The sequence below is a fragment of the Neolamprologus brichardi genome, chromosome 23 (genome assembly GCF_056152115.1).
Source record: "Neolamprologus brichardi isolate AB-2024 chromosome 23, ASM5615211v1, whole genome shotgun sequence".
In the NCBI taxonomy this organism is placed as follows: domain Eukaryota; kingdom Metazoa; phylum Chordata; class Actinopteri; order Cichliformes; family Cichlidae; genus Neolamprologus; species Neolamprologus brichardi.
In genome coordinates this window covers 8,858,485-8,876,241 of record NC_142125.1, presented here as the reverse complement: position 1 = coordinate 8,876,241, position 17,757 = coordinate 8,858,485, and the positions used below count along the sequence as shown (strand labels likewise).

At 39.2% G+C, this 17,757-nt stretch overlaps 1 protein-coding gene across 10 annotated transcripts in view; it reads right to left on the bottom strand.

The window, feature by feature from the left end:
- Window positions 1-17,757, bottom strand: part of fryl (furry homolog, like) — a 75,154-nt gene that overhangs the window by 24,457 nt on the left and 32,940 nt on the right. For 7 of the 10 annotated variants that reach the window (XM_087836847.1, XM_087836848.1, XM_006790207.3 and 4 more), the window contains 33 exons: window positions 17,088-17,227; window positions 16,872-16,968; window positions 14,855-14,934; window positions 14,457-14,537; window positions 13,987-14,155; window positions 13,307-13,399; window positions 13,111-13,209; window positions 12,377-12,478; window positions 10,478-10,522; window positions 7,968-8,071; window positions 7,737-7,845; window positions 7,534-7,620; window positions 7,275-7,446; window positions 7,046-7,178; window positions 6,781-6,888; window positions 6,448-6,685; window positions 6,164-6,340; window positions 5,943-6,029; window positions 5,588-5,856; window positions 5,128-5,335; window positions 4,754-4,878; window positions 4,614-4,671; window positions 4,424-4,515; window positions 4,157-4,329; window positions 3,879-4,039; window positions 3,676-3,786; window positions 2,483-2,637; window positions 2,299-2,398; window positions 2,027-2,195; window positions 1,289-1,557; window positions 962-1,102; window positions 705-873; window positions 518-602 (listed from right to left, as the gene is read on the bottom strand). In XM_087836847.1, coding sequence (XP_087692973.1) covers window positions 518-602; window positions 705-873; window positions 962-1,102; window positions 1,289-1,557; window positions 2,027-2,195; window positions 2,299-2,398; window positions 2,483-2,637; window positions 3,676-3,786; window positions 3,879-4,039; window positions 4,157-4,329; window positions 4,424-4,515; window positions 4,614-4,671; window positions 4,754-4,878; window positions 5,128-5,335; window positions 5,588-5,856; window positions 5,943-6,029; window positions 6,164-6,340; window positions 6,448-6,685; window positions 6,781-6,888; window positions 7,046-7,178; window positions 7,275-7,446; window positions 7,534-7,620; window positions 7,737-7,845; window positions 7,968-8,071; window positions 10,478-10,522; window positions 12,377-12,478; window positions 13,111-13,209; window positions 13,307-13,399; window positions 13,987-14,155; window positions 14,457-14,537; window positions 14,855-14,934; window positions 16,872-16,968; window positions 17,088-17,227 — 4,406 coding nt within the window. The remainder of the gene's footprint in view (window positions 1-517; window positions 603-704; window positions 874-961; window positions 1,103-1,288; window positions 1,558-2,026; window positions 2,196-2,298; window positions 2,399-2,482; window positions 2,638-3,675; window positions 3,787-3,878; window positions 4,040-4,156; window positions 4,330-4,423; window positions 4,516-4,613; window positions 4,672-4,753; window positions 4,879-5,127; window positions 5,336-5,587; window positions 5,857-5,942; window positions 6,030-6,163; window positions 6,341-6,447; window positions 6,686-6,780; window positions 6,889-7,045; window positions 7,179-7,274; window positions 7,447-7,533; window positions 7,621-7,736; window positions 7,846-7,967; window positions 8,072-10,477; window positions 10,523-12,376; window positions 12,479-13,110; window positions 13,210-13,306; window positions 13,400-13,986; window positions 14,156-14,456; window positions 14,538-14,854; window positions 14,935-16,871; window positions 16,969-17,087; window positions 17,228-17,757) is intronic. The other 3 variants (XM_087836845.1, XM_006790215.3, XM_087836849.1) reach the window with 1 other exon arrangement.

Here is a 17,757-nt window from a genome sequence, read left to right as displayed (position 1 = left end):
ATAACAAACATGCATATTTAGAAGGACAATGCCACTTTTTCCTCACTAATCATGAACTTTAGTCCAACACAACAAAAACGTTTAATTCATCAAGCCACAGATTGAATACAAAAGAAGGATGCAGCCTGGGGGCCTATATAATAAAACCATTGAAAGTCCTTTAAACCTGTATTTATTTAGGGCGTATAATCAAGTGGCAAAAAGACTCTACAGGAGTCTGAGAAAACGATCTAACTGCTCAGTTCATGACCGCAGTAAAACATTTACTATGGCTGTATGTTTTAGTTTTAGTTAATACAGCATGATGTTAATTCTGTAAATTTTAGTTATTTAGTGCAGTGTCTTTGTCCACCATTATAAAAATTGGTTAATATTTGTTTGAACTCCTGAATGGATGTACATGTGCTTTTTTCATTTCTTCAGCATAAAATATGACTGACCTGACAGGGACATTTGTGTTTTTCCTATACTTATACCATCTAATAATAACAGAGCATTGCAGTTCTCTATTTTGTACCTGTCATCCATGTTTGAGTCTTTCATCTTGCTGTCATGATGAGCATCATTTCCTGGCACCATGGTATTGCTGCTGGAGGTTGTTCCTGAGAAAGTAGACATTAAACATTTGTCTCCTGGCACCAGAAACATAGCATATGACCTCTTGACCTAAGCTGTGAACTTGGGCATTTATAATGCTCATTAACCTGAGGTGACTGAAGGAATCTTGTAACTGGAGCTGATGCGATAATAAGGGGGGTTGTCCATGTGAGTGACAGCTGAGCTGACAGGATCAGTCAACTCAAGCTCACACATCAACTCCTCCAGCAGCTGCATAGTCTTATCTCTGCCCAAGAAAACCACCACTCGTTTCACCTGAGGACACGCATAACATGAGGCGAAAAGTCACGAAGATTAAGTATCAGACACAAGGACATGGCAGATTGAGTGTGCTGCAACTTACATAGGGCAAGAGGCTGGGGTCACTGCTGACTCCAGACATACTGATGAGGAAGTGAAGAATGATTTTGAGGTTCTTTGGCCAACTATCTGCTAATGTAGTCCAGACATTCTCGATCTCTGACAACGCAAACTCATCACCATACTGTTAAAAAAAATATAATAGTTGAATGATAAATGAACTTGCCCAACCAGCTTTTTAAGATGTAGATGTGTAGATCAGAATCACAATCAGAAAGGGTTTTTATTGCCAAATGTTGAGCAGGTTTACAACATTAGGAAATTGCTGCGGTACTTAGTGCAAACATAGATGGTATGTTAGCTGTGTCACCTTAGCGGTCATGAACATGAGGTTGTTTAGCACCATGGTTGTAGCACGAGGGGATCCCCAGCCCTCTCCACGGAGCCAGCGACGGCTATTGACCATCATAATTTCTCTGTCTTGCACATCCTCATCATCCTCGCCACTGCAGCAGTCCTCTGGCCGTCGTGGAGTTGGTTTGAAGTCAACAAGCTCCACATTATTCATCCAAGGTAGGAGGTAGTGCAACATTACTTGACGACCACCAGGATGTGCTGTCTGGATACGCTGACTCACCTCTGCAGTGTGGATAGTACAAAGACATTAACACAGGGGTCTCAAACTCCTTACAGTCACGAGCCACATATGGCTCAATTAAAAGCTGAAGTGGGGGTAAAAGTATAATTTTCAGTGGGAAAAAGCTAACTTTTTAAGTGTCATAGGCAGTTACCAGAGTGGCTAGGATGCCATTTGAATGAACTTAGCTATAATACTAAATATAATACAAACGAAAAATGGACCTTGAATGGAAATATACAGCCGAATTTGACTGGGAAAATCGTGCTTATCTCCCCAAAAAGTCAATCAACAGCAAAAACAGAAACCATATTAGCCGACTATCAAGTTTTATGAGCAAAAATCTTTTCTCATAAAAATAAAAAAGACCTAAAATAACTGGTTTCACAGTCAAAGGAAAGTGAGATATTTCAGTTAACTGAATACTTATCATATTACATTGATGAGTATTCATTCAGCAATGTAGCAAACCTGAGAAGATGGGCAAAGTGAGCTCTGGGTAAGTTCTTGCAAGCTCCTCAGACAGCTGGTAGTAAGACACAGAGTAGAGGTGTGGCAGCGGTGAGGGAGGGGTCAGGATGCCATCAGTCCGCTGAATCTCCAATTTGTGGGCATAACGGAAAAGCTTGGGCTCTAGGATCTGCATCACACAACCAACCACAGATTATTCAATTAATGATTAAAGACCCATTTTTTTCTTTTTTTGGGCATCTACAGTATGTGTAGGACAAAGAAATTCTGACCTGTAACAGCTGCATGGACAGTTCATAGATTTCCCTGGAAGAGTCAGCCGCCTTGAACAGAATCAGGTTGAGCAGCACCACAGTGTCAAACTGGTAATCCCTAAAAGAAATATAACACATACAGTATTTAAGTCACAAGTAGGTGGAACCTTAAAAAAATGACAAAGATGGCACCATGTGGTACCTGTTGTGAAAGACATTGGCAATGGCCCTAAAGCAGCCGGCAGCTACACGACGGGAGCCGGTGTAGCAGCGGTCCACAGCCCAAAACATGAGGTTGCTCTGGTCTGGATTCAGTTCTAGTAGCAACATCACAGCCTCGCAACCCAGCTGGTGAACCTAAAGGAAACCACACAGCAACCGTTAAGAATCTCTCCTTCAGTCTACAAAACTCTGATGAGTTTTACACATAACTTCTTAATATCAAATGAAAAATACCCAGTATTAGAGTTATGAGACTGAGGTTTGCTGTTAACTTCCGAAAACTAATATATACTTTACAACAGCATAACTATAATTAAAACTTTTAAGAATATGAGAATTAATCAGATCACTTTAACCTACCATTTCATTTTAACTAAGTGCAAGTCATTTATTGAATGTAACGTTTAGCAGGGCTTTATTGCAGTACTTCTGAACACCACTGTGTGGTGCTAGTGTCAAATGAAGTAAATGTGTGCTACATAACTTTGACCTCATGAAGTCTTGCGTCACAGACTAAACTCCTGCTATCTGTGAGAAAACATCATCACCACTCATGCTTGGTGACTGGTCATAATACTGGGATTGTGTGGTGTGACATTTATTTAATGACCAGAAACATAATTATTATAATTTAAAAGTAATTAGCTAACATTTAACCTTATAAATATGTAGTGCACATATAAACTTGATTTAGATAGCTAATACAAAGTTTAACTGGATTATAAAAGGCTTGATTAAGCTTAGGTTTCACCCACTGTTTAGGTTCAGGATGAAACGATTGTGGTTTGAAATATGAGGAGATGGCATTCAGACTTGTTTCACTATTGCCACTATGCTTGAGTCACAGGTCTGACACTGAAGGAAACTTTTTGCATAGATCTGAGACACCAGTGGTTTTGACATAACAGCAGTAGTAATGAAACCTTCCTTAAAAAATGTCTTTTATGAGCTACCCTGCAAAACACATTAGTTTAAATAATGCAAATAATTATTTTTATTACACAAACACATTACATAAACATGGTTTTTATAACATTACCCATTATAAAAAAATATTATTATTGAGAGTTTTATTGCTAAAGTTGAATTACTTGTGGATTTACCACTTGTTAATGACAGTTAAGTGAGACAATTTTAGTTAGAATAGATTCAAAATGGCAGAATTTCTCTGACCTTCTTGTCCTGAGAATCCAGGATATTGTCCAGCCACTTGTAGAGGTAGCCATCAGAGGAGAGCCCTACATTGTCAGCTACAGGTCCACAACATAACACTGCAGACATGGCCTGGAACAAACAAAAAAGTTTGCTGGTTATCAGTAAGTGCATGACACAGTATGTAAAAAGCAGATTTTCTTGAAAAGTTTTAGATGCTAAACCTTTAGTGCACAGTACTGATGGCGGTTGATCTGGATATTTCTGTCACTGTAACGATCCAAGGGTGTGAACATAATGCTGAAGGGCCCAGCCCAGTGACTGAACAACATGAACAGACTGTGTCTCAGTGATTGCTGGGGGAAGATGGTCCTCCTCTGGTTCACTGAAGATAATAAGTAAAGAAATTGATACACAAGGTTAAACTGAGAAAAATTGCTTAAAACAAATGCTTACTTTGTATGCTTACTTTGTAAGCATTTGTTTTAATTAAGAGATATACCTGGGACATTCTGAATGATGTTGGCCACAAGTGCGCTGAAGTGACAGCGAATGTCCTTCAGAGTGTCCGAGTCTTTGTCATTCTCAGCCTCGAGCAATTGCCTGGTCAGATCAACATACTCGAGCAGCGTACTATTCAGAGAATGGCTCTCTGAATCCAACCCTCCACTTGCCCTGTAAAAAGAAAAGTTTACAATGTTTTTAAAATGCAAATATAAAAATAAATTCCTAATCATGTGGTTACTCTAGATGTTTGAGGATTACATACACTTGACTGATGACGCCAGCATCAGCAAGTAGCTCAAATATCCGGACCAGCTGGACCCTGAGGACGTCACGACGCCTGCGTCGCTTCATGTTCTGCAGAGTAAAGAATATTTGAACTCAGTAAAGTGTGTTTCTATGCACACAGAAGAAATACAGAAAACATTTTCAAACCATCAATGAAGGGCACTTACTTCAGGTCTTCTCTCTAGAGCTTCCTTTATGATGGAATTTAGCTCCTCCATCAATTCTCTGCACAAGAAAACAATATATGTAAGCCATTAAAAAGTCTTCATAATTCTAAAAATGTATAGCAGTGTATAGTGCTGATTACCTGAAGACCATGGGGTTGGTCCTGCCAAGCCCCAGCACAAGAGACTCGGTGATGTCCATGCTCTCAGAGCGCATCATTGGAACAATGTGTTTGAACAGTGAGGAGGGGGACGGAGTGCCAACAATCTGTTAACACACAAAGCAGAAATGTAAGGCTTAAGTGTTGCAATAAATTATTCATAATCCTCTAATTTTTTTACTGCTGTCAGATTTTTATGTGGCTAGTGTGCTGTTATCATATGAGACCGTCATACTTGCATTGAGAGTGAATTTCATTATTTCATCCTTTGTGCAAAAGCTCCTAACCTTTCATTTTAAAATATTTATGAATGTGTGTGAAAACCCGGCATAGAGTGCTGCTTATGAAATTGCCACCTTTGAATCATAACTGTAGCCGCTGTCCGGCGTGGACGCCAGCGTCTCGGGCGGGGAGCAGCGGACGGAGCCAGAGGTGGAGGATGACGAAGACATGGAAGGGGAAGGAGAGGCAGAGCTGCAGCAGAGAATCAGGTAGTTCCTCCAAAGGCCAATGTAGGAGTCACTGCTGTTCAGACTGTTGACCTTCTTTGCATTGATGGGGCTACTGCAGGTGGATATTCAGTAAAAACAAGAGATGAATTTTATGTTGAGGGTCAACATAAAATGCAGCTTTAATCATAATTCTTTTGTCATAGAATTAACCCAGTTAATAAGCATAAGAAAAGTTATGTTTTGTAAAAAAGTACTAATTGCCTAAGTAAGCACATAATGTCATCATGTAGGCATCATCACCCAGTATTCAGAGTCACACCATAATGAATGCACCCACAATGACAAAGAAGTTAAGGAAACCTACTTAATGTCAACTTGTGGGGACAGTAGTTGCAGGCGAGTGTAGGCAAACATCCAGGCATAGTTGATGGTGGTGGGGCAATGTTTAGGTAGATTCTCCTGTCTCAGGTAGCTGGATAAGCTGATGACCCAGGGGTCCTGGCCCTGAGTAACATGGGCAAACACCCAAATGTGCGAGGGGCTCACTACATCAAACTGGTGGCTGATGGGAGAGGAGCTCCACTCTGCTAGCGTCTGCAGATCAATCCCACTGGGACAATAGAGCAAGTTGGTCTACAGAGAAGAACAGAAGATGATGAGCAGTATGTACTTTTAAAGGTTTTAGGATTTTAAAAAAAGAAAAGAAAATCCATTCATACCTGGTCAGCGCCTGTGAGGTGAATGAAGCTCTCCAACACAGATGCACTTAATCTATCCATTACATCAATAGCCAGTTCTTCATCTCCCTGAAAGATTAAGTAAGAAAAATTGAATGCAATTGTCCTTGCACAAAATTATTATCATTTTCTTTCCATGCAGGTTTAAACATATTTTGCTTCTTTCAACATAACGATATCCCCTGTAAGCCCAAGAAAATTACCTTGCTAATGCTCAGTGCAGTATGGAGAGCTCTGACCTCCTTGAGGACATTGACTGCTAGCCTGCGCGTGGCAGGGCGGCAGCTACAAAGCACCACCAGTGCCAAACCTTCCACCACATGCACCACACCTAAAGGAAGATTACGCTCCAAGGACAGAGAACGGCCACTGCTTGAGCTCTGTTAAAAATAACATTTAATTTATTTTAAACATGTTTGTCAGGCAACATAAAACCAATGAATACAAACTACACTGGTGATCCAAAAACAGCTTTTTTTTCACCAACCTGTGAATCGTGGCTTTTATTGCTGCTCTGCACTGCCTGCTTCCACTGGATGATGAGCTGTAGAAGCATCTTTACTGCATTGTCCAGCAGTGTGGGATGAACGTCAGTCACCTCTCTGACTATGAAGTAGACAAAACCTGAGAGTACATCTTCTCGCCATTCTGGGAAATCCACCATCAGGGCCTGAAGAGTAGTAAAGGCAAGGCCACGCAGTTCTTCATCCATGTGGATGGTTAGTCTAGAGGAGGAGAGAGAGCCAACAGGAAGATGGATATTAAAAGACATGATGTGTGCAGCAATGTGTCTGCAGAAAGGTTGGCGGGGGTCAATTACTTGGCTAGAAGTTCTATTAGGTCTTGTCTGCTCATGCCATCTGGTATCAGTCTTGGGATGGCGGCCACACACGTTCGGAACAGATCGATCTTTGGCTTCCTCTCTCCCCTGCAGGACAGACAATTTATGAGAACCTGTTAATAGGTCATACAGCACCACTCAAAGTTTATAACTGGGTCAGGGTTTCCAAACCTTTGACTGCAACTCTAAGTCCTACATAGCTGCATGGATGGCAATAGGAGAGCATAAAGCTGTTGTTACATACGTGATCATGTCCTCAGGCTCCTTGTTGGACATCTGTACATTAGTCATGCTCATGGAGCGTCCCACTTCCTTGTCCAGGTGTCGCAGGATGTTATCCAAGGCTTTTCGTACTTGCGGGTAGTATAGCGACATGCCTAGAAAAAAAGATGGTGGACAGGTTAAAAGCTGTCTCACCTTCATCAAATGTTAACTCTTATTGTAAATGTCAGCTGTTCAAGACTCAAACCCACCTATCACTTTTGCTTCTTCATCAGTGAGGGTGGTGTTGAGGAAGATCTTTTTGACACGCAGGGTGTTGCCAGAGGGCATGATGATCCCTGTAGTAGGCATTGGAGGTTCCCCGTCTTTCTGCTGTAGGCTGTCAGCAATCACCAAGAAGGCTCGCAAACCGATATTCATCCTCTGGTTGGTCAGAGAGACAAAGAGGATAAGAGATAACATACAAACATTCCCTCATTACCAGAAGCTAAAGTCTTATGTATACATTACCTCTGGATTGATGGTAAAGGTTTTGTGAGACTTGCCCACGCACAGGAGGTCATAGATAATCTCCTTCATAGCAAAGTCCAGTCTTTCCTGTAATAATCAGCAAACCCACAATCACTAAACCACACCTCATATGTGGTGTGTGCCTAATTTTATTTATTTTGCTGTGACATTAAAGTATGTCATAGTTTGTGCTCCAGGCTTACCTGAGCTATGAACTGGATGATCTTGACAAAGATGTTGAGGGGGGTGTCTCTGGGTACCACACTGCGCGAGCCTTTGGGAAAAAGTGCTGAAACGATGCTGAGGAGTCGACTAGCAAGAGAAAATGGGGAAACTGTTTTTTAGCTACAAGTATTCTCATACAAAGCCTCTTAGGAAGAGGACAACAGTAGTGGGCGGCAAAAAGACTGCTTGTTGGGTACTCTGCAACTGACCTCTGCGTGACAGTGTTACTCTCACACTTGATCCTGATAATATAGACCCACAGCAGTCTGTAGAGTGACTCTAGTGCAACACGGGACATCTTTGGGTCTTTATTCTGTAGATTTCAAAAAAAGAGAGAGAGAGAGAAGGAAAGAAAGATATAAGCCATCAATTCCATTTTGACACTTTCATTACTTACCTGAGAGAGACCAGTTTGTTGCTGTTGTCTGGAGAAACTTTGATTAAACACATTGCAATGGCATGCAAGAAACTGATGACAAAATTGTTTTGTGAGACTGGTGGTCACAAATTGATATGTGAGCACTGAACATCCACATGGTCTGATGAGCTTCATGCTTGGAGACATTTTTAAGGTACAGTCGGCAGCAAAAGGAGGAAAATGCAGTATTACGCTGAGTACAAAAACAGTCACTGTAAGCCATGTAGAGTCATCACCAGAAAATTAACTGGGCAAGCTTTGTAAAATGCAAACATTCAATATTAAATTTAATTGTACATTAGTTAAGTCCTGGAGTACTCATTGTCCAGTGGATATTTCACACTTTTCTTTCTTCCAACTTGCATCCTACATCAGGTATCTATATTAACGGTATACATTTAAAGGGTCTTTGGTTCTTTAGAGCTACCAGGGTGAGAGAATGTGATGTGATCGTAGTGTGAGGGATTTTCCAATTAATGCCTTTATATTTTTCACATGATTAACATGAAGTTTTATTCGATATTTGATAAATGGTTTTAGGTTATTATGGCCCACACTTTTCTATAACCATTACTAAATGTCTCATCTCCCATTAGCTTTTCTTAATACACTGAACAAACTAACAAATCTGTGTATTTTTATTTAAAAACATTTAATTTAATATGTATTTCATTTTTAGTTAAATTAAGGATTCTTTATGCTATTTGTCAAAAGTAGCAAATGTCATACTAAATGTGATAATGCTTTTGTGATTAAGGTGAAGTGAAACTTCCTGTTGTGCAAACACAAAATCTGTCACGCTTTTCGTGCCTCAGTGATCGATCTAATCTTTGTATCATATAGTCACTGAAAGACTGGTACAGTGAATGGCAGGTGACGGCTAAAAAGAGCTGCTCAGTGTCAGCATTTTATTTTTTTAACAACATATACTCTTGTGATAAGATGCCTTTAAAGCATGTGAATAAACTTTAATAGCTCTGTACTAAATAACACCAATAAAATAATTCAAAAAAACTCTTATACATGCACATCATCATTTTTTTTTCAGTCTAACATTTGGCACTGAACACCAAAGGCACAAACGGCACAACAGCTGACCTACTTTGGCGTTTTTTAAAATGTCTTTTACTTTTGTAACATAATCAAGATGCCACAAATCGAGTACAGCCAGTGAGGCAAGTAATCGATTTGTGTGAAGGGTTGAAAAAGCACCAGTGAGACTACAGTGTAGCTGTCGCTACATAAACTAAAACCCAACCCAGCAGGCAAACTAAAGGTATCACTGCAATAATAAATACATCATTAAATGCTGAAATATATTTTCCTGTCTATGCCAGACCCTCTGGTAATATATACCAGAGACACATCACTTCTGACATAATGAAATCTTACATTAATATTTAACGTAATTAACAACAGGAGTTTGCATTTTATTGCAGCCCTACCGTGTGTCTACTCTTCCTGCATATGCTGTAACAGCTTGCTTGGTATACATGTGAAAGAAAAAGAGGCCACTTTAAACACTACAACACTGTGGGGCTCATATAGTCATGAACCTGTAATTACATCTGAATCATCCACATATTAAATACGCCTGATGTCTTTGATATCGTCACCAGTCTGATGACTACTACAATGTGCATTCAACGTGCTAAAAAGTACAAAAATGTTAATAATTAACCAATTTTTTTTTAATGACATATTATAGGTTAGATTCTTTTAAACCCTCTCATCACGCAGAAAAACAGAATAATCTCCACCTTTATCAACTTACACATTTATCCATCAACAACTTAAATGCAGTAACAGGTCACGCTAATTTATTAATAACATAAATAGCATAAGATTACTTCCTTTACTTTGGCAATAAGTGTAGTATGGTAGATGTCATTTCTAATGCTTTTCTTATCATATAAAATAGACTTTTTCCACAGGGGTTTTAGTTGTAACAGTGTTTCTATGCTGTGGCAACTAGCTTAAAGATTTAAGTACTTTTCTCACTACTGTGCATCTCACCATGCCAAAATGTATCAACAGTCAAAATGAAACTATTTAACTACAAAGACACGAAAGCAAAACACCACTGCTCATAAACACAAACCAGCTCACCCACAAAGCCTAAAGCAACAACACAAGCTTCAAGTGTGCCCTTCATTTACTGTGTTCACTGAGCAACGCTTCAATGTCACACCAGAGAACGATTAGCCTCTTCACAACTGCACTAGCCTACATCGTGATCAGGACCCTGGACCGTTAAAAGGAAGGGAGCATCAAGCTAGCCACCGTCACCAGATAACTCACCTGCAGCGTCTCAATCTGCTTTCGGATGCTGTTGTTAGACGGCATCTGGAGCGAGCCAACGTGAAAAAAAAGGGTCAAATAACAGGAGACAAAGAATGTAGGGTTTGGGGAGGGACACATGCAAGTTATAAGCAAAAACAAAGACACACAGCCTAAACAGATATGACAAGAGCAGATTAAAATCTCTTTACTCTTGTCAGTGTGACAGTATATAAATCAACATAAACCGAAAAGAAAAATAATGAACTCTTCAACATACCACTTGCATGTTGAGTAAAGTAACAGTTCATTTGTATTTGATATATTTTGATGTTATTTATTGGGAAAAAAAGCAAAGTAAAATAAGGTGTACTGTGGTTTAGAAATCAAACACACAGAGAGGGAAATTACAGAGAAAGGAATATATGCAAGGCGAACACAAGGACGGAAAAACAAAAGACGAAAAAGAAAAATGCCACAATATTTGTCCATTTCACCTATTAAGCCAATGAGCAGCAACAGCCAATTCAGTTATTCTGTACAAAATCCATGCTTAACGAGTTGTATTTTAACCATGTAGGGTTCAGAATATAAAACAGGGCTGCAAAACTACGGCATAATCCCTGGAAACCGTTGTGTGTATTTTTTGTCACTCCATCGTGCATTTACTACATGCAGACATATAAATAAAGGTAAATAACTTGTATAATTATTCAACCAAGCAACATGAATTCTTGACTTTTCGCTTCAGCGTAGAGACAAAAAAACGACCTCGCTCACCTGGTTGAATTTGACTTTTACCAAGTATTCAAATGATGCAATTTGTTAAGTGAAGCAGAGCCCTTACATTTACAGCTCTCAAGTGCAGCCACAAGGTTAAAAGCATGACCCGGCAAATCACTAAAATCATCACTACAGTCAAACCATAGCACAAACCCACAAGATCACAGATCTCAATCACAGAATCACTATGAACGCTTGGGAAAATTACTGATTATAATTTTTCAAACAGAGGAAATGCAAAACAGTCACTCTAGTGAAAGAAAATGCTGGAATGAGATCACTGAAAAGACAGACGGCCATTCAAAACCACTGGATAGCAGTAGAAAGTCACAAAGACGCAAAGTGTAATTTATCCACCGGAAGATCAAACAGTCTCCTCAAAGGACAATCAATGCAGAATGGGAAAGACAGTCATTAAGTCAGGCAGTCAGTCAGTGATTTGGTCAATCTGCCTCTGGGTTGAATGGTCAGAAACAGGAGGAAAACAGGTTTGACCCCTTTGTAATTGGTTTACGAGGAGTGATTAACAGACCTGAGTGAAAACAGCACTTGAATTAACATAGTATGCATTGTGCATTACGGTTTACATTTCATTACAGGTTTACTTTAAATGTACAGCATATAAAAGTGCTAGAGTCGCATCTTTGAAATTAGCCGTAGATGCACAACCAAATACAATAATTTTTGCTTAAACATTTCCATTTTGTCCACTTTTGAGTATATATGGTCCCTGCATATTATATACATTAAACAAAAGCTTTACTTTGACATGATCAAATCAAGTGCTATTCCTGTCCAGATCTGGTTTATTGATAATGGAGGGGAAAGCACATTTTGATACTGAGACAGAACCACAGAGCACACCCTTGACAACAAAGACAACATCTTCGATCAACATATCAGTATCAGGATACCAAGATTTTGTTTACTTTTGATAGAAATAACCTTTATATTAATTATTTTAAGAAAAAAATTGTATGGTTCCTTTGCACTACCATAAAAACACCAGAATATCATTTTCAGACTTGAACTGAATTAGAAAAAGTGTAGTGACTTTAAAATACCTTAATATAAATCTACTGTTGAATTCAACCTTTGTGAATTGAACTGGATTGTAAAGGATGATGCTAACATTACCTTGAGGTGTGAGAGGCAATTTTGCAGGAAGATGTGCCAGTTGTTGAGAAAGAACTGCTTCTGACTGACACACAGCAAGCATGTCACCAGGGGATAGAGAGCCTGGGGAGAAAGACGGTGTCAGAATCAAAATAAACTGGTTTTCTCACGAGGTCTGAATTTTTTGTATGTGCTTCTGATCTGAAAACAAAAGGTCTCCCACAGTAAACACAGACCAAAAGCAAAGACAGTACCACAAGCTGAGACCAAAAGATCTATTTATCGCAGTCTGCACAATACTAAAACTGCTGGAAGCATCATTAACGTAACATGTTACATTAGACAGGGATGAAAAAACAGAAAATCAAGGCACGTCCTGTCTTTAGAAAAGAAAATGTAATGGACAAAGATGAGAGACTGTATTTATTTATTTTAAACATAACATTATCTGGATGGATAACGTCAGACTTGGTGGTCTGGGGGCAAAATAATGGTGTTGACAAAATAAAAGAAGAGTGATAAGATAAGATTCGGTTTCCAATAGCACAGCACCGACAGAAGTTACAGAACATGAGCAGAATATTATATATATATATACACATATATAAATAGAGAGACATATATAAATAAAATATACGAAAGGGATAAATAGAATAGAGTGTGAGACAAAAAGAAAAGGAAGTGTTAAAAATTTGAAGTAAACAGGGTCAGGGCTGAAGAGGAAGAGAAGAAAGAATGGATGTCAGTGTTATTACCAAAGAGTGCTTCTTTCTAGAACTAAGGTCAAATGTTGTCTGGTAGAGCATCTCCACAAAGGTTTTTAAGCATGGCACGTTGACTTCATTTTTCACCGCCTGGAGGATGAACCAAACATTAGTTTGGCAAAATGAGATTCAGACTTAATGTTTACGCAACAGTCCAAAATTACACAATGCTTTGCTGGTTACTCACAGCAGCGACTGGGATGAGAATCTCGACAAAAAGGCCAGCAAGAGCGTGCTTTATGTCTTTATCCTTCACCTCCAGGAAATACTGGGCACATTCCTAGGAAGGATACCAAGGGCATACATGTAAACAAGAATGCAGCGGATACAAACTAGCCAAACATCATGAAGACGTGTCATTACACTCCATTTACATGAGTTAAGTAGAAAATTGAAAAAATAAATAAATAAATCACAGGCCTGGACCCAAGCAAAAATATAGACAGACCTAACCAGTGTGATAAGAAATGCAGTGATCAGACAATATAATTGGGTACAAGATCCTATGGGAGTAAAGGACATAAACCATAGCATGTTCCATTAACACAGTAGGAAATTCTGATAATGGTAAAAGAGAACAGCAAGTGTTTTTTTTCCCCCCAACCACTGTATAAAGATTAATGAAAAAGCTAGTGCTCCATTCACAGCTCCTAGCAAAGCCTGAAATACATTTACACTCAATTCTTGGCAGACCTCACCTCTGATCGTTACTCATTTAGCTATATGAGCCATTGCTACAGAGAGCTGCTGAGTTTGAAAAAAGGGGCAGCAGTTTAAAAAGAAAAAGAAAAAAAACATCTGGTACAATTCTGCAAACGCATCTAAGTTACACTTGCAGGTATACTCTGCATAAATAGTATTATTTACCTGCATAAACTGAAACGAAGCCTCAAAGTCCTCCACGGGATACATTTTAACCCGAAAGAACTTCATGCCCATGATGAGACTGATAATGCTTTGGACTACGTGAGGACTCTGCTCTTTTTGCCTGAGCTCCTTCAGTTCTGTGATGAACTTCTTCCTCACTGCCTGGAACCTGAGCACAGAAGCAGAGATATATTAGCACTTACAAAAACCCTCCTAACAAGAGTTTGTAGGCGGTAATGTATATAGGCAACATTCTGCCTGGCAATGCACATTTAAATTTAATTACTAAAGAATGTAATTAAATGGTTTTAATTGTTCTAAAATTCAGTTGCAATATTTGTACAAACAAATGTCTAATCCCATCTATTACACTGTGCTCAATTCAGACCGTTTTCTTTTAATGAGAAATGTGAAAAACTGTAAACAATTTGTCCAGTCTTACGCTTAAAGGCACATTTCAGCTTACTCACTTTGACTGTGTAAGAACCCCTATAACCTCAGCGTACAGGTCTGCAATGATGTGCACGTTGCCAGTGTTGGGTCCACAGTACCTGGAAATTAATAAAGGATATGGCATCAAGTCAAACAACTGCTGAATTATTTAACATACATCAAAAAACTATTCACACAACAACAGAAGCACTTAAAGTAACTGTGTTTACTTGAGGTTGACTCACGATGCTGAACAAGAGCTACTTGTGCCTTGTTTAAATGCAAATAATGAGCATTGAGGCAGTCTGCTCAAACACACATAAATAAATGACTGACTCCCTACTGCAAAGCCAAAGAGGGTATATTCATCAGCACGTTTTAGTCTGGTCTTATTCATCTGTGTCACTTCTCTGTCTGGAGTTTGATGCTTACTTACCCCTCTTTGTGTTTAAAGTGCTTGAATGCCAGGTTTAGGACTTCGTGTACCAAAACATCTGGCACTGGATGAAGAGGAATCTGTGACGTAAACATGAAATCATTAGTCTTATTAGAAGCATTGATAGTTCTCATTTGCTACCATTCATTACTCTCCCTTCAGGAGCAAAGCCAAGGACAACTCTGCCCTGGTCTCTAGGGACTGGCTCTTAGTTCAGAATGCTGCTCAGTTCTCAACAGTCCACTTTAGAAACACACTCAGCTGGGAGTTGGTATGTTGCCACTGAATGTATTAACTTTGTGCTCCCTAGTGGGAAAGCTCTGAATAGCTACACTGTAGTTCACTTCTTCACCACAACATAAAAAATACAAATATATAATAAAACTGACATGTTAGTCAGCAAATCACTGATGAGTTGAATCAGGAAAAAAAAAAGTACAGTAATTCAAACTGTCTCACAAATGATGACACCAGAAGTTAATAGTATTATTTCCCATTTGTTCCATATTCTTATTCTTGGACTTCACCAGAGCAGCTTTGCATGCTTCACAGGTTTATTTGCATTACCAAGGGGGCTTAGTGCAGCCCCTCAGTGCATCCTTAGTATGAAACAAGCTGAAACAATCCTAAAAATAGGTTTGCAACCTCTTCGCGACTAGGAAAAAAAACTGGTGGTTTTGTTGCCATCAATAACCAACTGCAATTAGCTAAAGCAACCAACTGATTGCCCAGGCTGAGCATGCAATACTTTCGATGGCAAGGTGGTTGTACAGGTCCCTTGGTACAAGGCCACCTGTTTCCAAACACGGGCAGTCTGACTCAGACTGATTGCAATTGCTCAATAGTTTTGCAAAGAACTGTGGCCTAATTTATAAACTCAGACAACAAGCTGCAATCAATCTGAGTCAATCTGAGCTGATCTTGTCTGGAATCTGTCTCTTTTACTAGTTGCCTGCCAACTGGTTGCAAACTGGTTGTATTCTGGTTATATTCTTGTACGAAAGCCAGGGCTGCCGAGCGTTTACGTCATTTTTCAGTTAAACTGCCATCCCGCAGAAAGTATGCCACCACATGTATAGGAATTTCTGAATTGCTACTTCAAACATAAATTATAGGGTTTCCACGGAATACTGACTGTGAGTAGTTAACATGAATTTCTGTGCATGTCATATGCAACAAACTGACGATTTTCACAGATTCATTCCAATTAATCGTAATATTATCACAAAAAGATGGTGTGTAATTGCCAACATTCAAATTGCAAGCTGATAGCAGACTGACTCCATCTTATTGCCATTTTATCAAAACACATTAGTCAAACAATAAAGTTGTTGCTCATACTAAAGTGTTGCTGTGGCTTTAACCTCCTTAGAAATTTACTCTTCCACCTTGGAAGTTTGCGAAGTTTTGCCAAAAATCTCTCTTCTCTTTCTCATTGTGTTTTATCATAATATTGTTGTGTCGAAGATAGCAACAAGTGGTTGCAGACTTGGTCCCCGTCTGTGAAGCAACCCATTGTCACAATAATTTTGGTCATGCAATGATTTCCAACCACTGTTTTTTCTAGTGTGACTTTACGATAAGCCAACTTTTTTCTGATTTGCTGCTAATCTCAAATAAAAGGTTTGAACAGCAGAGCCAGAGCTGCTTATAAGAGCAGAGAATAGTTCGATCAACCAAACAACTGGGTGCAACAAAAAGGTGGATGAGTATACTGGCTATTTATGTAATAAAACTGTACTTCATAAATCAATTACAGCGAGAAGTCTTCAACTGCACAGGAAATGCATATCTGATATACAGGACATATATCCAAAGTAACAAGGCAGTTCTACATGCAGTAAAAATATACTGCATTCTCAACCACTCACTAGTTACCAGGAAACGATCGTGCCAACAACAGGTCAAATAGGTGCACTGCACTTCTTCTTCCATATGTAAACATTCATCAACCCGACTGGTAAATTGTTTTTATAGGCAGTGTAAATCATTAAACACAGAGTGTCAGGTAACTCACCTGTTTTAGAACTTCCACTGAAACTAAACAAAAAATGAAATCTATGGCTAAGTCCCGACGCTCCAGAAGGTAATCTTTGTCCCGATGCTGTTCATCTCTGCAAAACAGGAAATATAAGAAGTCAAAAGATAATCCTAAAGTAATCATTTTTGCCCATAATCTTTTTGTTCGAGAGAAGAAGGTTAAGAATGAATGAAACAATGATAAGTATCTCACCCTTTAGACTTAGTACTCGAGCGAGGCCTGTACTCATAAGACTCGTCTTCAGTGCCACTCTGCCGCCGGTACCAGTCAAACAGTGTGCGCAATAGGGAGGGCAAACAGTGTTCTGCTATTGAGCTCATAGAGCTTATTAACTGGAAAACAACAACATGCTTGTTATAACAGCTGGCTATTCCAACGAAAACTACACAAAATCAGCATTTGCGTGATTCAAAAATGTAATCTATACAGATTACAGTATGTGTGTAGAGAAGGCTGCTCCACAAGCAGTACTTATAACTAATGAGGAGCATTTAGGGTGAGTACAGAACACTACTCTTAACTAAATTTCAGGGCCTTATTTAGATGTGTGACATAAACTTTTAGTTATTTCCTGGCATAATGCACCTTTGAGCATTTAAAGTGCAAAGACAGAGTGTCTAAGTCATAGTGCAGTGAGAGAAGACATGCAAAACACTACAAACATGGCTTTATTTAATGCAATAACAAATTACATCACTAAAAAAACAAAGCAGGACTGTATTTAAAAGCAAATCGAAAGGATTCCAAGAAGGCACACATGCTTCTGAGGTGTTTATGTCTAAGACCACAATAACTTGCTGATCTCAGCACTGTGATTGCGTCAGCGATCATGTGAGCTGGTGCCTTCTGCCTCTGCATTAAC